General features: G+C 39.8%; 1 protein-coding gene across 2 annotated transcripts; it reads right to left on the bottom strand.

Annotated features, from left to right (window-relative positions):
- Window positions 1-539: 539 nt before the first annotated feature.
- Window positions 540-21,498, bottom strand: atp6v0b (ATPase H+ transporting V0 subunit b). Of its 2 annotated transcripts, XM_078560959.1 has the most exons (9): window positions 21,334-21,408; window positions 15,492-15,540; window positions 11,303-11,425; window positions 9,562-9,645; window positions 8,964-9,041; window positions 6,242-6,311; window positions 3,750-3,801; window positions 2,121-2,311; window positions 540-1,158 (listed from the first exon to the last, which is right to left on the bottom strand). In XM_078560959.1, exons 3-9 carry the CDS (start codon window positions 11,386-11,388, stop codon window positions 1,132-1,134), a joined length of 588 nt encoding a protein of 195 aa, XP_078417085.1. In that variant the 5' UTR covers window positions 11,389-11,425; window positions 15,492-15,540; window positions 21,334-21,408; the 3' UTR covers window positions 540-1,131. The 2 variants fall into 2 exon arrangements, with proteins under 2 accessions (XP_078417085.1, XP_078417084.1); XM_078560958.1 differs by lacking the exon at window positions 11,303-11,425 and having other exon boundaries at window positions 21,334-21,498.
- Between the last annotated feature and the right edge of the window lie 1,976 nt (window positions 21,499-23,474).

The following is a 23,474-nucleotide window of genomic DNA, read 5'->3' as shown; positions in this document are numbered from 1 at the left end:
AAAGGAGTGCATTTCACGCTCAGTCAACACATACCATCTCTTGCCTCCACCATCCATGTGTTTTGCATAAGTCAACTGGATCAGCTGCTTAAAGTACCTATGGTACTCAAAGGAGCAGAAATTAATTGATTGGCATAAGTTACATGTAGATTTTTTTTCTTTTTAGTAGGATCAATAGTATACTTACTTTCACCATCCCTTACAAAAAATGAAGTAAGTTCAAATAGTACTCCACAGTTACAGCCCGATTAAGGGCTAAGATATTATAACTTCTTTGCTGAGTCAAGTTGACGCACTGTGATGAGACCTAAATACTGTTGGGTAATTATAATCAGTTTTACTGTCTTGGACATTGAAATTACATTTTGTTTCAGTAAATCAATTGGTATAGGCGTAACAGTGGATTAATCAGTCTCAAATACAATGCCAACAGGCATGCAAATGCAAAAAGATGGGTAAAAAATTTAATTCCTCTTAAATTTGTGTGTAGTGGGGAAAGTAGTAGGTTGGGTGCAGAAAGTCAATGCTTGATGCAGACCCACATATAAACGTGTACTTTATTTTTGTGGTTCTCATCGTGGTGTAACACTCAAAGTTGCTCCATTACACTTTCAAGGAACATAAAACATACATACGAAGGTGCAACTTAGGTACATAAATTGATGGGAGCTCATTTTTGTATGAACTCATTTTGGTATGATCACTGCAAGCCACAGGACTCTGATGTAAATGTATTCAATGCCTCTTTATCATGGTCACTGTTAAACATGTGTTTTTTCAGCTGCTGCCTTGCACCAGGCCACAAAGAATAAATCTCATCACTTGTAAATTACAACAAAAAGTCTTCAATATTCTGTCCCACTACTCAACCCCATTCCAAATTCAAAGTGGGCAATACGTTTGCAAGTTAAACAGAATACAGACTAAACTATGGAATACTGCTGGACAGCACCTGGTCCATTTTGCAGAACTGATCAGGAATCACTTCAGACTGTATCACAACCACTCCTCAGTAAATGGGTCAAAAACCACAAACAATATATTGGGAAAATATACACTTAAATAAATTATGTACAGCAAATCTTGGTCTCATTTCCAGAACTTTTCCAACCCTCCGTGTCTTCATGATGGCTAATCTCCCATTTTCACTTTAGATGTCTGTTACAAAAAAAGAAAGGGATTCATTTGTTCGATTTTACAGCATTAACCTCTAACAGATGCTGAGACAATTTACAATTTTGCATAAATACACAGAGAAAGCATCATTAGCTGGAAATAGAGGATATATTCTTCATTCTGCACTGGTACACAGACAATGGGAATTAGCATTAAAGGACATAATCCACTTTCTGTCCTGTATTCAACACATTTCAAACTGAAAGGATTTTACTATCAAACGAAAAGGAAAAATGAACCATTATCTTTTGAAGAGTGTCTATGCACATTTTTCTCACATAGAAACAAGTTGCATTTATGCAATGGTTTTAATATAGAAAAATGTCCCAAAGAGCTTTACAGAGTTGTAAGCAAAACAATGGATGCTGTGTCATAAAACACACTCGAAGTAATAGCTAAAAGTTTCGGCAAAAAGGGTGAGTTTTCAAAGCAGAGAGGTGGAGGGGCAGAGGAGTTTGAGGAAATATCAACACATGGGGCCTAGACAACTAAAGACATGACTGATAATAGTGGGGTTAAAGAAGGCCTGAGTCAAAAGAATGCAAAATTCTGAGTTGGAGATTGGGCTGGAGGACTTTACAGGAGTAAGGGGGATCAAAACTTTGAAGGGGGGGTGGTTAACAATGGTGAGAATTTTAAGTAAGACAATGGGGGAGCAGAAGCCAATGTAGATTGGCATGGACAGGAGCCACGGACAAACAGAATTTGGCCTGAGATAGGATGCTGCCAGCATAGTTCTGAAAGGGCAGTAATTCCAACAGAATGGAGGATGTAAGGCATATTTAAAGAACAATATAATATTCAAGCCTAGAGATGACACAAGTCATGAATGAGTGTTTCAGTGGCAGGTAGGCTCATGGAGGGGTGGAGATCTTTAGTATTAAGAGGATGCAGAGTTGCAAGGTTTGAGTGAGTTGTCATGGAAACATAGTTGACCATCTTACCTGTAGAATGGCCACAATGACTCCAAACAAACCAATGGCGCTGCCGAAAATTTCAACGATCAGGATCTTGACAAACAGGCTGGCATTCTGGGCATCAGCCAGAGCAGCACCACTACCCACAATGCCAACGCAGATGCCACAGAACAGGTTGGAAAATCCAACAGTCAGACCAGCTCCAAACATGGAGAACCCTACAAACAAAAACAGGAATTGAGAAATCTACTAATTGAAAATCAAACCAACTCAGTTTTGCCCATTATTATTGGGTGATAGCAACAATGTAAAAACAAAGGGATAAAAGGTTTCCTTGCAGTCTCACTTAAGACTTTTTGATGTATATAGAAGTATTAGCGAAAGAGAAATAGAACAGGCTTAAGGGGCTGAATGGCCTACTCTTGTTCCTATTTCTTTAAGACAACAATTAATTTGAATTCCCAAGAAAGAATTCTGGTCAACAATATAACCAATACAGGAGGTTTATTTTCTGCAATAAAACACACACTAATCCAGTCAGGAATGGACTACGAAGTTAAATGAACAGTAATCCAATGGTATTAATTCTAAGGGATAATCATGCAACTAAGCATCGAAAACAGTTAATCCGTGTTTTGAGTACCTTTTCTGGCTGCTGCACCTTCTCCAATAGCTGGAAAAAGTCATAGAACCACAGGTTTACATCACAGGAAGTGGTCATAAAAAGCAGGGGGTCTAGTACTGAGTCCTGCAGAACGCCACTGGATCAGCCTTCCAGTCACAAAAACATCAACCGACAACCCTTTGTTCCTGCCACTGAGCCAATTTTGTGTCCAGCTTGCTACATTGCCCTGGATCCCATGGGCTTTTATTTTTTTTTAAACCGGTGTCATGTGGGACCTTGTCAAAAGCCTTACTGAAATCCATGTAGGCCACATCAACTGCACTACCTCATAAATCCTGCTGGTTATTTCCCTCAAAAAATTCAATCAAATTAGTCAGACACAACCTTCCCTTAACAAATCCACGCTGACTGTCCTTGATTAATCCATGCCTTTCTAAGTGACAGTTTATCCTGTCCCTCAGAATCGATTCCAATAAATTCCCCACTACCGAGGTCACACTGTCTGGCTTGTAATTCTTCGGTCTATTCCTCGCTCCCTTTTTAAACAAAGGTACGACATTAGCAGACCTCCAGTCCTCTGGCATCTCATATATCCAGTGAGGATTGGAAAATGATGGTGGTCAGACCCTCTGCTATTTCCTCCCTGGCTTCTTTTAACGACTTGGGCTACGTTTTATTCAGCCCTGGTGATTTATCCACTTTCAAGGTTGCTAGTCCCCTAATATTTCCTCTCTCCCTATGTTTATCACATCCCATGCTTTACACTCCTCCTCAATTACAATGGCTGCATCATCCCCCTCTTTTGTGGGTCTGTGCATAGCCAAGAATTTGTACAAACTTCTGATGTGAGTTTTCGACCAGCTGAGCCACTGTGCCTGTCAGCAACCAGAAACAGTGGCAATACTATTTATGCAGCATCGGGGAGGCCATCTACAGCAGTTCCTGGTAAATGAACTCTTAAACATAGGCTTCCATTTCAAATCCAATGGATAAACACTAAAGTTGGCACAACAGGAAAAAACCAAACTCACCTGCTTGATAATTCCTGGCTCCAATTGCCTGTGGAGTGGTGCCACTGAATGGCTGTGAGGAAGAAAAAAATATTTTTGAAGTAATAAATGGAATACCTGGAGCCAGTTCAACTTCTTTCAAATTACTCACCTGAACAAAAATAATTTGTTACTGGTACAGGGTAGTTTTAGTGGGATTTGGCTATTTCTGTTTATTTTGTCAACAAGATCTTTCAACCACACCTCAAAGCACTGTTTCGCAATAAACACATACATTCAGAAACCCGAAAACAAAGAATATTTTGGGGTACTTTCCTCAAAGGTGCCATTAGTCGTCATATATAACTTGTGTGAAAAGATTCAGAAATAAATCTAATCTGTTGGGTTTTTATATTTAAGGAAATGATTAAACTACATACAGAATAACCAAATTTGCAAATCTTGATTTCTTTGCTTCCCAAATTTTCAACCCTCTTGCCAGACCATAGAATATTCTTCACCCAATGAATAAAGGCAGGCAATCTGCTCCCAGGATTCTGCTAACTTTTGTTAATCAAAATATGCATGAATGCGGCTAGGGGATACGCAACTTTCTTCAAAAGCAGTTAAGAATAGGAACTGCATGTGTGCAGAATCAAAGGAACAAATCTGAATCCTATTTAAGTTTGAGCAATATTGTGTCATCCTTGCCACTTTGTTGCAGATGCATAAACCCCGTGAGCTATATAAATTATTGAGGGTTTTCACCTTGAAAATATATATACTGATTGCTCATGGTGCAGTGGGTAACAGATTGGCATGGATAAGAGATTGGCTGGCTAACAGGAAACAGAAGGCATAAATGGGTAATTTTCTTATTGGCAAGATGTGCCATGTGGTGTGCCACAGGATCAGTGCTGGGGGCTCAGCTTTTCACAATTTATATAAATGAATTGGATGAAAGGACCGAAGGTATGGTTGCTAAATTTGCTGATAACACAAAGATAGGTAGGGAAGTAAGTTGTGAAGCGGACATAAGGAGACTACAAAGGTTAAGTGAGCGGGCAAAGCTAGGTTAAGTGAGCGGGCAAAGATCTGGCAAATGAAGTATAATATGGGAAAATGTGAAATTGTCTATTTTGTCAGGAAAAATAAAAAAGAAATTAGCTAAATGGTGAGAAATTGCAGAGCTCCGAGATGCAGAGAGATCTGGGTGCCTTAGTGCATGAATCGCAAAAGGTTAGAATGCAGGTACAGCAAGCAATTAGGAAAGCTAATAGATTTTCATTTATTGCAAGGGGAATTGAATACAAAAGCAGGAAGGCTACGCTTCAGGTTTACATAGCATTGGTGAGACCAAATTTGGAGTGCTGTGTACAGTATTGGTATCCTTATTTAAGGAAGGACGTAAGCGCGTTGGAAGCAGTTCAGAGGTTTACTAGATTAATACCAGGAATGGGCAGGTTGTCTTAAGAGGAAAGGCTGGACAGGCTAGGCTTGTATCTGCTGGAGCGCAGAAGAATAAGAGGCAACTTGATTGAAACATATAAGATCCTGAGGGGTCTTGACAAGGTGGATGTGGAAAGAATGTTTCCTCTTGTGGGAGAATCTAGAACTAGGGATCACTATTTAAAAATAAGGGGTCACCCATTTAAGATAAATGAGAAGAATTTTTTTTCTCTGACGGTTGAGGGCTTATGGAACTCTCTTCCTTAAAAGGCAGTGAAAGCAGAGTCTTTGAATATTTTTAAAGCAGAGTTAGATAGATTCTTGATAAGGGGCAAGGGGTAGGGAAGAAAGGTTATCGGGGGTAGGCAGGAACGTGGAGTGGAGGTTACAATCAGATCAGCCATCATCTTACTGAATGGCGAAGTAGGCTCAAGGGGTCAAGTGGCCAACTCCTAATTTGTATGTACGATTAGCAATACCATTGCCATTGTGTTGTGAGGCATAGTGGTATTGTCTCTGGACTAGTAATCCAGAGACACATGGTAATGCTCTGGGACCTGGGTTTGAATTCCACCACGGCAGATGGTGAAATTTGAATTCAATAAAAATCTGGAATTCAAAGTCTGATGATGACCATGAAACCATTGCCGATTGTTGTAAAAACACATCTGGTTCACTAATGTCCCTTCGAGAAGAAAATCTGCTGTCCTTACCTGGTCTGGCCCACATGTGACTTCAGACCCACAGCATTGTGGTTAAATGCCCTCTGAACAAGGGCAGTTAGGGACAGGCAATAAATGCTGGCCTTGCCAGTGTCGCCCACATTCCTTGAACGAATAAAAAAAGCCTGCTCTGTTGAACATCTTTTCAAGACAGCAAAGTGTGGAGACTGCATAAAAGCGTGGTGGAATTGGTATGCTAATTGGCAAGTATTACATGCAAACTGGAATAACATAAGGAAAGAGAGATTACAGCCCCCTTTTTTATAAGCACGTTAGGTCAGATTTTGACATCAAATTTATCCTAGACTAATTAAAAATTAAAATGAGCAAATCACTACATATTTATACTAAAAATTCACATACCTCTGCCATATTACTGATGACAATAGCCATGATAATCCCATAAATTGCAACAGCTTCACAGAAAATGATGCTGCAATACAAATGTTAAAAAATCATCATTGCTGTTGAACTACTGCTTGGCCATTGCCAGGTTTACTATCTGTTCATCATTATGATCATCTTCATCTGTTTGCGACTATATATATTTGTCAATCCCTATTTGCACAGACATTTATTTTCTAAGCACCTGCTTCTTGCACTGCCCCACACTCCATGTAGAATAGAGTGTTAAAATTCAGGCTTGTTCTCAATATTTTTCAAAATCATCCTCAACATCTGAGCTCCCACAAGCAAGGACATATTTCTACATTGGTCTAAGTGCATTGTATAAAATGTACAGTACAGAAACAGGTCATTCTGGTCAATGCTGGCATTCATACTCCGTAAGTTATGGATTCACCTAACTACAAATACCTATCCTACCAAACTCCTTCATAAATTTAAAAAAGGCCTCAAATAGTTCTCTTAGTTATCTTTTTGAGAAATAGGAGTTCCAGCCTAATCAACCTTTGCTAAAAGGCGCACCCACTCAATTTTGGCAACATTCTTTCCCATACATTCTTCAGCGTTTCAATATCCTCTTTGGCAATATGTAAATCAGAATACTCCAAATTTAGTCTAACCAAGGGGCTAAATTAAATGTAACATTGCCCCTCCGGTTTTATATTCTATTCCTGTAGCCATGAAACCCAATAGTTTGTTTATACTGGCCTTATCAAATTGCATTGCTGCTTTTAGTGATTTACGTATCTCTCTTCCTAAATCTGTTCCTTTACCCCATTTACTTTCTTACCTTCCAAAGAATAAGTGGCCTCCTATTCCAATCAAAATGAACCAGCTCACCCTTTCTTACAGAATTGCAGTTGGCATTTATAAACCAACTCTCCAAGTCCATTTATCATGTGTGATTGGTGCACATTCCACATTTTTATCTATAACCACTGCGCTACCCTGTGCCTCCTCTCCACCACAATTTGACGTAATCTGCAAATTTTGATTACATACTTCAAATTTCCAAGTCCAAATCATTAATGCATGCGGAAAGTAAGTGATCCCAGTACAGCTCAGCTCCCTGCAAGACAAATTTTCCCCATTCCTGCCAGTCTGAGTGGTTATGATATTGGATTAGCAACTCTGAGGTCATGAATTCAAACCCCACCTTGTCAATTTGTGAAAATGAATTAAATAAATCTCGTAATTTGTTTAATACTTGAAAAAAATGTGACAGTTTCCAAATTGTCATTAAAAGCTCAAATGGTTAACTAATAACCTTCAGGGAAAGGAACCTGTCACAGACACCCTTCCAGGAAAATTCCACATGTCAAATAGCCTGCATACTGTATGTAGTCCATTCTTAATGCTCCGAGAGTAGCTCATCAAGCCACTCAGTTGTTAAAGCGACTAGGAATGAAGAATAAATATGGCCTTGCCAGCAAGCCTCATCTGGAGAATTTTTTTTAAAAATCTGACAATCTAGGGCAAACAATCCTCCCTTTTACTGTGAGCTTGCTATTGGATAGTATGTAGGACTTCACTTTATCATGCCACTTCAGATGACATTATGAACCACTGAAGACAAATTGCCTAACAGGGTAAATTATTAAACTGACTTCTTCACACAAAAGAACTGAACAGTACAATAACTAATTAGGAGGCTAGAAACAGACAGATTAATCAAAACAAACCAGGCATTAAGATGAATTCTTATTACATGACATGAAGTACTTCTCAAAAATATCTTAATCCCAACCAAAAAACAAGTCTTTAAGTGTTGTGCAAGCAAATAGCTAAGTTAATCTTCCTGTTTCATGGTGAGACAAACTAAACTACCAACACAGAACCGTGCTGTTTTCTACACGCACAATTTCTTTGATGGCGTCAAGTTTTCAGTGAGCTAACAAACCAAATTTATCATTTATTTATGCATATCTTTGAAAACACATTATTTCAGTTTGCTCTTGTCCCGGTGAATTAGCCTATCTTTCTTCCATTCTTCGACGCAACTCTGACTCTTCTGATGTTGTTTCTTTGGTGACTGCAAGCTGTTCACTATAATAACTGGCTCTGTGACAAGAGTCAGCATACCTGATGTACCTCTTCCCTTATCCTTCCTTTAGTTTACTATAACAAAGAAATTCATCTTCCAGTTCTAATAAAAGGTCAGCCTGAAAAATTAACCTTTTTCCCCCTCTTCAGATGCTGAAGGTCATTATGATAATATCCAGCATTTTGTCTTTAGTTGGAAATCTACAGAGATTCATCAAAAACCAACAGTGAACCGAAAATTCTATAGAAAGCCAATGTTGTTATCTGGAATGAAGTCTCAATACAATTATCCTGTTCAACATTAGTTTCAGCCTGATGAGTAGAAAATCTTAACTATTCATAAAAATAAAACTTACATTTAAAATCCTATTTCTCCCTTTCTTAGTCTCCCATAACTCATATCCGTTACCCTAGTAGATATACAGCTATATCCCCTTTGTCGTTTTACAGGCTAACTGGAAAACCACCACCTCCATCTAATTCCTTGCAACAGGCACCCTAACATCAGCTGTGTCAGAGAAAAATCCTCTTGCTCAAAAATGTTTGCAATTGATTGACATAAGAGGTGTATTATTTGAATCAGTTTTATCATTTTCAATAAGCACACGTGAGTTAAAAGCTATTTTAAAACAATTACCTGACAAGGTTTTTGGTTTTAATCCTAGGTGCCTTCACACCCCCACCAAGAATGCTGGAGCCAGTGATGTAAATCCCCCTGAGTAAGCAAAAACACAAGAAAGTGGTTATGTCTATTTCCTTTCCAATAAAACCTTATTCCTAAGATAATAAGGCAGGCAGACAACATATTCCCAAGGCTTTGGGAAGCCGGGAGGCCAGTCACTCATTACAGAATGCCTAGCCTCTGAACTATTCTAGCAGCCACATCATTCATAAATTCAGTGACCATAATGACATTGAATGTTATGGGAGGCAGTTAGATTCTCTCTTGTTGGAGATGGTCATTGCCTGGCACTCGTGTGATGCAAAATGTTATTTGCCACTTATTAGCCCAAGCCTGGATGTTATCCAAGTTTTGCTGCATGTGGATACTGATGTCTTCATTTTCTGAGGAATTGCTTCGTCAAACATAGAAAGGACATCTTGATGCCCCCTGGAACTTTTCTTTGTTTAAAAACATCCATGATTCAAGGTGCAAATAGTTATTACATGTATGAATGATCTTTGGGCATCCTGGCCAAATCTAGTCACTGGAACTGATGAAAAAGAACTCTTACCATGCAGCCCCAACGACAGACAATGAGATAGCCAATCCAATTCCCAGGTTTGCCCACATGAAGGGAGATGTTTCTGTTAAAAACCTATCAGGAATTAAAAATAAATTAACATGAAATGAATCGCTTCACACTTCTGCAATCCATATTTGAAAGAAGTACCAAGTATATCTTAAAACCTTTCTTAAATGTTTGAGTCAAAAAGTGACTTCCTATATGAAGCTAAATATGTCTACATGAAAGATTTTATGCCAAAAGTTTGTCAATAATATATTTATTTCAATATTCTCTCCAGTTTCACTGTCATACTCTTTTTAATGAAGATTGAGCATATCAAAATAGAAAGGTAAAAGGTTGAATTTGCCGTCAGCAAGCCAGGAACCAAAACCATTCCCTTTGCCCTTTTGTTCATGACATATTTGTCAATCTCTCACTTGCCCTCACCTATCACTGGCCTTCTATCCAGCTTCACCTGCTCAACCCCCCTTAAACAGAATAACTTTCATCACATTTCTACTTCTCTTTAGCTCTGATGGGTCAAACGGACTCGAAACATTGCTCTGTTTCTCTCTCCACAGATGCTGCTAGACCTCCTGAGTTTTTCCAGCATTTTCTGCTTTTGTTTGAGATTTCCAGCATCCGCACTATTTTGCTTTTACCAAAAAACACTGAATCCCTTCACTTACAATTTTAAATTTACTGATGTCAACAAAATAAATGATTGGCCCATATTATGATATGAAAATAGAAACTAAAACATAAATAAGCAACTTTTTCTTAAATGTGAAATTTTCATAATGGAAAAATTTGACATTCAACAAATACAAAATTCCTCTTTAGGGCCAGTGAGGATGTTTAGTAATTATGAACTCAGTACTCTGTTTAAAAACCAAATAAAACCTCAGTCAATGTGTAACATTTTCAAGTTTTTCTACGGAGAGGCTTAGAGCAGAGTGGAAGTTATCAGTTCAATGATTTCTAATTGACTGCATTCTAAGGATGACCTCAAAAGCACACACTCTGGAGAAGCATAGAATAAGTGACAGCAACTCCTGGATTTCCGTCGTTAGCTACACACGTGCATATTGCAGAAGTTGCTGTTGTCATTTTCACCGTCATTAATACCACAAAGCCCAGGAGATACACATATTTATATATATACAGACATACATATACACAGAGATGACATACAAACTGTGCTGCAACCAGAGGCTACTTTAAAGCTATAAGCATTCATTTCCACAATCTGACAGCACAATCCTGCAAGGATTATTTGTCCACACCATTATGCAGTATCAGTTGCTCGAAGTACACCAAATAAAAGTAATTTCTTTAATAAAATGATAATCTAGAATGCTTATCAGAACAACCCAATTTGCAACGTCATCTATGGTACCAGACAATTTACAAGGTCATTGTTCAGCATCTGTTTTAACCAAAAACAGTAAACTTTACAACAACACATGAGACAAGATTAAAGCAAGATTCTACCATGAAGATTAGGACACACCCTGTTTCTGGAAGAAGCTGTGAAATAATGACACGGTGCAAGAATTTAACACCTTCAATATCAACAGAAACCAATTTATTTCCAAGATTTAGATTGGTGCATAAGACTTTATCTTCAATCTGTTGACCTGTAATTCCTGGTACTGCATTTTAGTTCAATTGTGATTGGAATTCTCCTCCTCCTAAAGTAGCCTTTATTTCAATAATCAGTGCAGTTTCTGACAGATAATTTCACCATGATTTGATGTATATTTTCAGTGTACAAAAATTGCACGATGTCCGCAATAAAACTCTTGCATGCTTCTTCCTCTCCCTCCCCATGATCTTCCCATGTTTTGTTCAAATAAACAAGCATTCACTGATCATAAAATGTGTCAAAGGGAGGAAGGGTATAGAGAGGAGGAATGAATCTCCTGATTATATTCAAATGCAGAACTTACCCATGTAATCCCACTTTCTTTCCCCCTCACTATTCAGTGCAAAGTATCCCCACCGCCTTCCTCCCATCCTCTCCACTTCTGCTATTCTTATTGGTTCACATTACTCCAAAAATCCACAAATCTTACAACTGTGTTATTGGGTGAAGGAGGATGCTTAAAACCAAATAGTAATTTCCATTTTTTTCCTGTTTAATTCTTTTTAAAAAAAAGTTTAAGTTTTGAAAGTGCCATTATCAAAGGGGAGCTTGGAGTTACCAAACCAACAAAACACAATAAACTATATACAGGTAAAATTAGGAAATTAAGTCCATGGTACATTGTTTTAAATCAGTTCAACCAGACCATCATGCACAGAAAGTCTTCCAGTTTTGCTTCCTCGGTTTCTCCCCTTCCTGCCGTGTACCAGCATTCACTTTAACAGTAAATATTTTGTAACAGATGTTTTTCATGAAACAGGTAGTGACAAAATACAATAATCTCCTGCTTAAACAAAATACAATTCAGTATCTCAATATAGCACTATTCCTCCCATTATAGTTTCAAATATTAGTGTATGCCATTTCCTGAACATTTCACCAAGCATTCTTCAAGAAAACACACACTTTCATTGTTATTTCTGTCCCTTCTTTAAAAGCTATGTCACATCAATGCGATTCTGTAGAATGCCCTGCCTAAATCACTCTACCTTTTAATATCCTCTTCAAATCCATCCTTTCAACCAAGTCTTCAGGAACCTCCTCCAATTCTCACACCACGATCTGATGACTACTCTTTAATCCATGTTTTTCAAAAAAATTCTTTCATGGGATGTGGACATCGCTGGCAAGACCAGCATTTGCTGCTCAAGCCTAACTGCCCTTGAACTGAGTGGTTTGCTCGATCGTTTCAGAAGGCAGTTAAGAGTCAGCCATATTGCTGTTTGTATGGAGTCACATGTAGGCCAGACCAGGTACATTTGGCAGATTTCCTTCCCTAAAGAACATTAGTGAACCAGAAGAGATTTTACAACAATCAATGTTGTTGTTCTGCTCACCATGATGGAGACTAGTTTATAAATTCAACTGATAAATCTGGATTAAATTCACCAGCTGCCATGGTGGGATTTGAACTCATGTCCCAGAACATTAACCTGGAACTCTGGATTATTACTAAGCCACCTCCCCTTAATTCCTATTTCTTCTCTCCATGTAAAGCTTTTTAGGAGTGTGACACAAATACTTGTTATGCAACATCCTTCCTCCCTATCTCCCTCCATCCCACAGAGCACTTTGAACTTTGATTCATCCTGACCATGGATCTGAATTAGAACTGCATGGAAGTATTTGTTCTTGCCTCATGCTAACCAGCCTATAGTGCTTGTGTCTCTGCTCATGCTCACCAGCCTATAGTGTCTTCGCATCTGCTCATGCTAACCAGTCTATAGTGTCTGTGCCTCTGCTCATGCTAACCAGCCTATAGTGTCTGTGCTTCTGCTCATGCTAACCAGCCTACAGTGTGTTTGCATCTGCTCATGCTAACCAGCCTATAGTGTCTGCACCTCTGCTCATACTAACCAGCCTATAGTGTCTGTGCCTCTATTCATGCTAACCAGTCTATAGTGTCTTTGCATCTGCTCATCCTAACCAGCCTATAGTGTCTTCACATCTGCTCATGCTAACCAGCCTAGTGTCTGCGCCTCTTATCATGCTAACCAGCCTATAGTGTCTGTAGCTTACTTTCAACCTAGGTTTTTATTTCTAAACTTGTCTCTGCCCCACCATCAGACTTCCTCAACCAACAGTCAAGACTCAGCTGATTCAGCGACAACTTTCACTTCCACTTTTTGATAACCTCAAACATTAAACAAAATGAAACATGCAATAAACTTTTGAACACTTAACTAGGAATTTCAATTTTTTCAAAAATGTCTAAACGTGAAGATGTAGAATCTACATAAAGTGAAAAGGGAGCAGCAGCTGGAAATGGCCAGTTCTATACAGATCGATCAGAGGCTAGGACTGGTGCGATGAGTAACTCACCTCCTGACTTCCCAAAGCTTGTCCACCATGTACAAGGCGCAAGTCAGGAGTGTGATGGAATACTTCCCACTTGCCTGGATGAGTGCAGCTTCCACAACACTCAAGAAGCTTGACACCATCCAGGGCAATGCAGCCCGCTTGATTGGCACCACATCCACAAACATTCACTCCCTCCACCACCAACACACAGTAGCAGCAGTGTGTACCATCTGCAAGATGCACTGCAGGAATTCACCAAGGCCCCTTCAACAGCACCTTCCAAACCCACAACCACAACTATCTAGAAGGACAAGGGCAGCAGATAGATAGGAACACCACCACCTGGGAGTTCCCATCCAAGCCACTCACCATCCTGGCTTGGAAATATATTGCTGTTCTTTCACTGTCGCTGGGTCAAAATCCTGGAATTCCCTTCCTAACAGTGCTGTGAGTGTACCTACACTACATGAACTGCAGCGGTTCAAGAATGCAGCTCACCACCACCTTCTCATGGGCAACAAATGCTGGCCCAACCAGAGAAGCCCATATCCCGTGAATGAATTAAAAAAAAAAAACTTGTAGGCTACTGGAATACCAGTATCAGGCAGATACTTTGAATGTAATACCAGAGATCACAAAAACTTCATCTTTCACCTAAATCATTTTAAATTAATTCGACTACACTTTGCCCTGACCATGCTGTAGCATTTGTGGTAGTTGAAAGGAAGAGGCACTAGGCAGAAACAAAATATGAGAAGGAAGTAAAATATTGATTTACCCACCGACACTTCTTCAAACATTCTCACACAAAGTTTGAAGAGGGTTCCTATCTATTGTCGAGATGTAATATCTATCTCTGTCAAGTTGCCATTGGGTTTCACTATCCAAAAAGTGAGACAAGAAAATTGCTGTCAAATTTCATATTTTTCATGCCAGCAAATCTAGGTCCCTAACCTCTAATCCCAGGATAAAGTCCAGGACTGCCCAGTAGCTGAATCGGACAAGACAAACATACAAAAACACTCCAAAGTGTTTCAAACAAAAATTGACAAAGCCAAGAAGGAGTTTTAGGAGAGATGTTAAAAGCTGTTTCCAAGAGATGGGTTTTAAGAGTCTGAAAAGGAGGAAAGAGGTTTAGGGATAGAGATGTTTTGGGAGAAAATTTCAAAGTCTAAGGAGTTTCATCAGGGCTTGACTACATTACTGAATGAGGTAGCAATTGGTGGAGGACTTGAATTTGCTAATTCTTGGTATACTAAAGCAGAATGAAGTGCCAAACTAGAAAGCATAATTTTGGGACCAGGTTTCTAGCAAACTGCACTAGCTAGAGAATGGATGTAATGACTATGATCACACTATGTTACTCTACTTATAAAACACCGGTTTAGCCGGTATTGTGTTGGAATAGTGTGTGCAATTCAGGATACCGCACTTTAGGAAGGATGTGAAGGCTTTAGAGCTGATGCAGAAAAGATTTAGGAGAATGGTTCCAGGGATGAGGAAATTCAGTTACATGTATAGATTGGAGAAGCTGGGGTTTTCTCCTACAAGAAGAGATGGTTGAAAGGAGATTTTAAAAATGTTTTCAAAATCATGAGGTGTTTAGACAGAGTAGATAGAGAAACCGTTCCCTTTGGTGTAAGTGTTGAGAACCAGAAGACACTGATTTCAGCTGACTGGCAAAAGAACGAAAGGCAACATCAGGAAAAACTTCTTACATAGGCAAGTGGTTATGATCTGGCATTGTAGGACTATAGAAGAGGCTCAATTGAAAGCACACCCTTATAAAACCTGTTACTGCGCAATTCAATTTAGAAAAGTGAGAAAGTTATTAGCAATTGATTGGATTACCAAAAGAGTTTTATGAAAGTTACCTCTGATTAGCATAAACATTGCATCAACACAATCAGCTTGGAAATAAGTTAAAAGGGTAAACTAAATAGTTACAAATAAATGGGAACTTCATTTTGCCTTTAAAATGACTTACCATCCTATATCGAAGCGAAATCCTAGATCAAATATTGTGTAACAAATGCCTGTAATAGAAAGATACAAAGTTGCATTTGAGAGTAATGAAACTTCTTTTCCCCAATGAGTTTGATATCAAGATCTTATTTGAAGTACGCTAACAGAACAGAACTTCATCCTTTTTTTAAACAAATCATTTCAGGACTTGCTGACTAGAAATATCAGGTATTCATGTCTGGGGCCTGTAATGTGGTTCAATATGAAAGAGGCTTTTTAACTTCAAAGTGGAAGAGATTTCAGGTCAGGATGGAGGAGAGAATGTTTTCTCATCAGCACTCTTCCCCGTAAAGGTAAATACTGCAGTATGCTGAATTATATAAAACCGCAAAACCTGGTTATATTGAGAAGCAAGCTCAACATGGACAGTCTCCCCAGCAAGATTAAGACGGAACTATACATTATATATTAATGAGAATAAGATTCAATTTGAGGTGAAATAAATACTTGGCAGCATTAACTTCTCTCTGCATTTGAATGTGCTTTCTAGTATTTGGTTAGTCTGCCACAGCTCATATCAGAGGGCATTTTGAGAACAAAGTCACAATTTAAAATTAGACTTCACAGATGATGCATTTGTGCCTTTTAGCTCACAGGTTCATGATTACCCAACTCAACTACTGCATCACATGGAAGGCACCATCCCTATAATTTATAACTAGAGAAAACACATGAGCTTCTTAGGCCATTAGTTCTGACTTGATCCAGGTCCCAGAGATAAAAAGTCAGTTTGAATTCACAAAATTATTGGCCTATTAGTTTGGTTCTGATCCAAATCCAGGTAACAGAGATAAAAGGGCAATGCTCAAAACCAAGTTTTCTTCTTCTAAACAGGTATTTAGAATGTCAAAAGGGCAGATTAGTTATGACCCTGGATCAGATGTTTTTGGGACCTAGCAAACATTTCACACTCAGCAATTCTATTCATGTTTTATTCTAGCTAATGTGAGTATCAGATCTTAATTGCATGCAGAAATAAAATTTGACTCCAAGCATAAGGATTAAATAGACATTTGGTCTTCATTCTTGTTCTGCTTGAAATCATCTCTGCCCACAGTATGTAAAGCAGAGTTCTGCAAAAACTTGACTTCAGTGCAGTACCGAGAGTGCTTTTGAATGAGATATTAAACAGAGGTACTCTCTGTCCTCAGACTATTCAAAGAGGAGCAGGGAATTCTCCCAATGTCCTGGTTAGTATACATCTCAACCAAATTCACTAAAACAGATGATCTAGTCATTTGTCTCAATGCTGCTTGGGAGCATTGCTGTGCACAATTTGGATAACAGTGACTATGCCAAAAAAACACTTCATTGACTGAAGCACTTAGGGATGTCCTGAGGCTGTGTAAGTTATAACATTATACAGGGTCAAGCTATGCAAACAAGAGAAAGGGTGAGCACTCCGTGGGTTCAGCTCTGAAGAGGAGCCATGAGGAAGCATTTTCTTCCAAAGAATCTGCCCTTTTATAATTCACAGCTCAGTTGGCAGCACTCTTACCTTTGAGTCTTAAGGCTGTAGGTTCAAGTCCCGCTCAGACTTGAACGCAAAAAATTTAGGCTGACGCGCCAATGAGGTACTGAGGGGATGCTCCACTGTTGGAGGTGCCATTTTTCAGATGGGCAGGGGTGCTTATCCCTGGTGTCCCTAATTAATCATCACAAATACAGGTCATCTGGTCATTAACGCATTACTAGCTGTGGGAAACTGCTGTGCCTACATTGGTTGCCGTGTTTCCTATATTACCATAGCAATTGCACTTTAAAAGTATTTCATTGACTACGAAGCACTTTGAGATATGAGGCCATGAAAGACACATGTTTGGTAGGACACTGTCAACTATTTAATGTTCATAACTTTTTCGATATTTAGCTGTAGCACCATTTGTACGTTGCTTGACTTTTCATAAATGAAAAATTCTCACTTCCCAGCCTAAAGTATCTGAGCTGCGTACAGAGTGAAGATCATGGCATTATTTATTCTGATGAGATAGTCAGCCAAGAACGTAAGATCTTTAAGATGTCCATTTAACCATGGGTGCCCTGGAGATTTCAACAAACTTTAGAACCAGTGAACATGGTCTCAAGTTTGAAGAGAAAAGGTGCACAAATAATTTAGATTGTGAAAAAAAGTCAAGTGAGTGAGATTAGTCTGTCATCAGCAAAATACACTATATAGTCTCTACTATTCTTCTAATTGTCTATGATTTTGATTAATTAATTGGTTTACAAACATTAAGTCATCATAGAATCGCACAACACAGGAGGCCATTCAGCCATCATACTTGTATCGACTCTTTCAAAGACTTCTCCAATTTAGTTCCACATCCCAGCTTTCTCCCTCTAACCCTGCAAATTAGTTCTCTTTAAAAGGCAATTTGACATGTTTAAAAGCTTCTTACATTGCATTCCATTGTAATCTGTGAGAAAAAAATTCTCAATTTTGCTGCAGTTCTTTTGCCAGTTCTACTAAATCTATGAGCCCTCATTACCAACCTCCTTGCCAGACCAAACAATTTCTTCCTACTTGCTTTATGAAAACACCTCATAATTTTCAATATATCTATTAGGTTTCCTCTCAATCTTCTCTCCTCCAAGGACAATTCCAGCTTCTCCAATTTCTCAACATAGTTGAAGTCCTTCATCCTTGAAAGCCTCCTATGTATTCACTCCAAGCCCTTGACATCCAGCTTAAACGTTAGTGCTTCGAATATTACACAATACTCTGAAACATGGTTTGTGCAATTGCGACATTGTCCTCCACTCTTCATCTCTGAGTGCCACCACCAGGTCCTACTCTCGTACCCTAAGCCAGTCATAGAACAGGACCCAAAAACAGGGGTCAGCAAGAGGAACATGCAAAGTTATTCTTTAAATTGACGAGTAGCTATCAAACTTGAAAGGACTGCATGGCCATATTTCTTAAAAGAGGTTTTAACAATATAATAGGTTTGGCAGGCACCACATAATACTGACACAACTATGGAACTTCCCATTTTATGCAAAACTGAAACATTTCACATACTGATAATAGCTTTAACACTTCCACAACCAGAACTTCCTTACTCTCTTACCAATGATGTTAGTAGTTTACTCCTTGTACATTAATATTTTTGAAAATGCATCAGCTTTCAAGCGCAGTTTGCAAGTTTGCATGCAAGCTTTCAATTGCAAGCATTAACACATCCACAAAGGCAATTATAAACTATAAAATGGAATCAGTTATGATGGCTGCTAGCAAAAGGAGACAGTTCAGTTTGTTACTGAAATATACCCACTGGGCAATTCACACGATAGCAATATTAAAAGCTACTCCATAACATTAGCCCGATTACTATTGTCTTTCATACAAATATATCAAATACCACACATTATGGCTTTTTCATCTCAATATAATGAAAGTTTTGGGCAATTTTAAGACACAGACTTATTTTCACATACCAATGTGAATAGTACGCATCAATTTAGCCAAAGGTCCACTAATTGCATTAGTGAAAACCTCTCTAGGTTTTCTCTAACTGAAAAAGAGCTTGCATTCATTTAGCACTTTTTGTGACCACAGGATACCAGAAGCTCTCTACAGTCAATTTCACTTCCGTAATGTGGGAAATGCAGTTGCCTAATTGCACACAGAATGATTCCACAAATAGCAAGGTGATAGTGGCCAGATGATCTGTTGCTGTTATTGCTTGAGGGGTCAACACCTTGCTCCTCTTTAAAATAGTGGCATTGGATTTTTACATCCACCTGAGAGAGCAGCCAGGGCCTTTGTTTCATGTCTCATCCAAACGATGGCACATTCAACGGTGTAGCACTCCCTCAGTTACAGCACTGGAGTGTCAGTCTAGATTTGACAATTATCTATCCAAATATCGACTTGAACCCACAGCCCTTGACTCAGAGACAAGAGTATTATTGCTGAGCCACAGCTGACATCTCTGAAATGTGCAGGAAGCCAAAATTGTAGATAAATTTAAACATTTTGCCCTGTAGCACACACAAATATACAGCTATTGAAAGTGTCATACCTGCCTCTTAATTTCAAACTGAATATTTCAATTTCTGACCAAATCAGATTGGTCAAATTGATTCAAGAAGTCCATTCTGATACTCAATATTCAAACATCAGCAAATATAATTGATCAGACAGTGGAAACACCAACTCTGATAGGTTACTTTATTTTTAAAAATGGTTCAGCAACAAACTCAACAGTCCTGTTCCTTATTCAGATTATTGTTGGCAATCAGAAAATGAGAGTACAGGAAGCAGTAGCAGAATGTGAATCTTTATAACCACAATTGCCTGGATTTTCGAGAAGATTGTTATAGTAACATATGAAAGTGACACAAATCTATATGCACCAGAATTTGGGAAGCTATTTCCCTAACACACTAATCTCAGCCTTAAACATTTCCACTTTGAACTATTTCACAATTAATGCACTTCACAAGTCCAGAAACCACATATTGCAAAAATAAAAAAACTTTACCATTTACTCATCCAACACAACCACTCAACCATATTACACTTTTCTTGTACTTTGACTTGTAACTGACAGTACATACTTCAGTTGAAAGCTCATTTTCAGGTGATTGTTTTATAAGCTGGACCCACCTCTGGAATGGATAGGAAACAAGTTTAGAAACATGACCAGGCCATTCAGTCCCTCAAGCCTGTTCCACCAATGAGATCATGGCATATCTGTAGCCTAACGCCATTTCCCTCAATACCGATGGCTTGCAAAATTTTATCATTCTCAGATTGTACATTACTGATTTGAGTTGGCATCTACTGCTTTTTGTGGGTTTCATACTTCTATGTATGTAGTATTTCCTAACTTCCCTCCTGAAAGGACTGGGTCTGATTTTAAGCTTATGTCTCTTGTCCTAGTCTCTCCACCAGCAGCAAGAGTTTTTTCTCCACCTACCCTCTCAATTATTTTCAAAATTCTTACAAACTCAACCAAATTACCCACAAACTGTCTATATCCCAGAGAATATAAACATAGTATACAAAATCTCTTTTAATAATGTAACCCTTGGAGCCCCTAACATTCTGGTCAATCGTCCTGCACTGCTTACAAGGCAAATATACTCTGAGTTGTGGTGCCCAGAACAGCACAGCATCTGGTACACCAGATGTGGTCTAACCAGAAGAAAAGTGTGCTTTGAAAGAGAAAAAAAGGACAAAACAGCACAGAGATTACTGAGAAAAGATGACAGCCATTATAAGTCTGGATGGCAAATGTGTTATGCAGCTTTCAGTACCAGCGACAAATTCTTACTTGCTGCCAAAAGCCCATTCTTAAAAAATAAATTATCATTCGTTAAAGCCTGTCATCTCCCTGGTGCTATACAAACAATGTAATAGGTATATATCAGCACATAGTTTGATCCAGTCTACACAAAGTATAAACATGCAACACAGCTTCGTGTTTAGTGTCAGCACTTGCAGGTCGATAGACATCTGTGGCAGTATTTCCCAACTTCATTCTTGTCAGTGATTTTTCAACAGGTTCTTTGGAGGCTGGGGGAAGTAATTAATTAAATATACAACACTCACAAGATGCCGGGGCCGGAAAATATCTCCATCAGTTAATTTCAAAAGGCTCAATATCATTTTTCATGCTAAAATGAAAAGTCTCCAGCAGCGGCAGGTGCAGCCCCCCGCCCGCCCGTCTGCCCGCCCGCTCGGGGACATCAATGAGCCGCTGTCTCCGGCCGCACTAGGCCCGACAGCGGGCTCGGTTCAGCTCGGGCTGGGCTCCGGGAGGCCGCCCTCCGCCTCCGCACTCCTGCTTTCTTACCTACTACTAGGAGGGTGGACCAGAAGGCCACAGTGATGCCGCCGTACAGCAGCGCGTAGCCGTTCATTGTTCCGGGCAGCCGGGGACGGGGCTCAGACCAGATAATCAGGGCGACTATCGCCGACAACTCGCGTCACATGAGAGGACTGCGCGCGGCTGTCACGTGAACGGGATGCCGGGAGATGCAGGAGGAGCGCGCACTTCCGCGGGCAGGGAAACTACATCTCCCGGCATGCTCCACTGCGCAGCCCAACCAGTTGAGCAGGCGGGGCCTGTACTCACTGGAGTTCAGTAAATGAAAGGTGACCTGATTGAAATATGTAAGATTCTGAGGGGACTTGACAGTAGGGTGTTTCCTCTCATGGGGGAATCTAAAACTGGGGGTAATAAAGGCTAAATACTGCAGATATTGGAAATCTGAAACAAAGACAAAAAAATGCTGGAAAATCTCAGCAGGTGACAGCATCTGTGGAGAGAAAGACAGAATTAATGTTTCGAGTCCGTATGACCCTTCTTCAGTTCGGGAGGTAGAGATGTGGTGAAATATATACTGAGGTAAGGGGGTGGAACCGGTGAAGCTTGACAGAAGGCCAGCGATCGGTGGAGGCAGAGAGATGGCAAAAGATGTCATAAACAGAAGGTCAAAGAGCTGTTGATGGTGGTTGTACTGGCTAAAGGAGGTGCTGATAGTGACAAGAAAGCAAAATGTGATAATGGCCGGACCAGGGTAAGCACTCTGGAAAGTGACAGATGGCCCTAGTGGAGGTGGGGCGGGGGAAGAAAGATAGAAAATAGGCTAAAAGCTGGGGATAAAACAATGAATGAAAATTGAAACAAATTTTTAAAATAATAACAATGAAAATAAGTGGGGGGAAAATTAATGAAAATTAAAAAAATAAATTAAAAAAATAAAAATGAATATGGAAAAAAGGGGGTGGGGATGGAGGAGAGAGATCATGGTCTGAAATTGTTGAACTCTGTGTTAAGTCAGGATGGCTGTAGAGTGCCTAATTGGAAAATGAAGTGCTGTTCCTCCAGTTTGCGTTGACCTTCACTGGAACATTGCAGCAGGTCAAGGACGGACATGTGGGCATGAGAGCAGGATGGGGTGTTGAATTGGCAAGCGACAGGAAGGTCTGGGCCATGCTTGCGGACAGACCGAAGGTGTTCCGCAAAGCGGTCAACCAGTCTGCGTTTGGTCTCTCCAATGTAGGGGAAACCGCATTGGGAGCAGCGAATGCAGTAGATGCTGCTTCGCTTGGAAGGAGCGTTTGGACCCTTGGACGGTGAGGAGGGGGAAGTAAAGGAGCAGGTGTTGTACCTTCTGTGATTGCATGGGAAGGTACCGTGGGAAGGGGATGAGGTGTTGGGGGTGATGGAGGAGTGGACCAGGGTGTCCCGGAGGGAACAGTCTCTACAGAATGCCGACAGGATGTGAAGGGAAGATGTGTTTGGTGGTGGCATCATGCTGGAGTTGGCAGAAAGGGCAGAGGATCATCCTTTGAATGCGGAGGCTGGTGGGGTGAAAAGTGACGACAAGGGGGACCCTATCATGCTTCTGGGAGGGAGAGGGAGGTGTGAGGGCAGAGGTGTGGAAGATGGGTCGGACATGATTGAGGGCCCTGACAACCGCCGTGGGTGGGAAACCTCGGTTAAGGAAGAAGGAAGACATGTCAGAAGCACTGTTTTGGAAAGTGGCATCATTAGAACAGATGCGATGGAGGCGAAGGAACTGAGAGAATGGGATGGAGTCCTTACAGAAGTCAGGGTGTGAGGAGCTGTAGTTTATAAATAAGGTTTCTCCCATTTAAGATAAAGAGGAGGAGGAATTTCTTCTCTCAGAGGGCCATTGGTCTTTATAATTCTCTTCCACAAAGAGCCATGAGGCTTGGTCATTGAAGTATTCAATGTTGAGTTACATTTTGAGTGACAAGTGACATAAAAATAGGTACAAGCAAAAACTGTAGTTGCTGGAAATCTGAAATAAAAACAGCTCTGAAGAAGAGTCATATTGACTCGAAACATTAACTCTGTTTCTCTCTCCACAGATGCTGTCAGACCTGCTGAGTTTTTCCAGCATTTTCTGTTTGTATTACATAAGAAATAGCAGGAATAGGCCATTTGGACCCTCAAGCCTGCTC

This window comes from Cetorhinus maximus, chromosome 17 (assembly GCF_964194155.1).
Source record: "Cetorhinus maximus chromosome 17, sCetMax3.hap1.1, whole genome shotgun sequence".
Lineage (NCBI taxonomy): Eukaryota > Metazoa > Chordata > Chondrichthyes > Lamniformes > Cetorhinidae > Cetorhinus > Cetorhinus maximus.
This window is presented reverse-complemented; position numbering and strand designations above follow the sequence as displayed.

Excerpts from the sequence above, each read along its gene's own strand:
- atp6v0b (XM_078560958.1), bottom strand. The coding sequence starts at position 21,400 with ATGAACGGCTACGCGCTGCTGTACGGCGGCATCACTGTGGCCTTCTGG. Across the intron at positions 15,541-21,333 it reads GTCCACCCTCCTAGTAGTAG|GCATTTGTTACACAATATTT; the intron begins GTAAGAAAGCAG and ends TTTCTATTACAG. Across the intron at positions 9,042-9,561 it reads TCTGTCGTTGGGGCTGCATG|GGGGATTTACATCACTGGCT; the intron begins GTAAGAGTTCTT and ends TTGCTTACTCAG.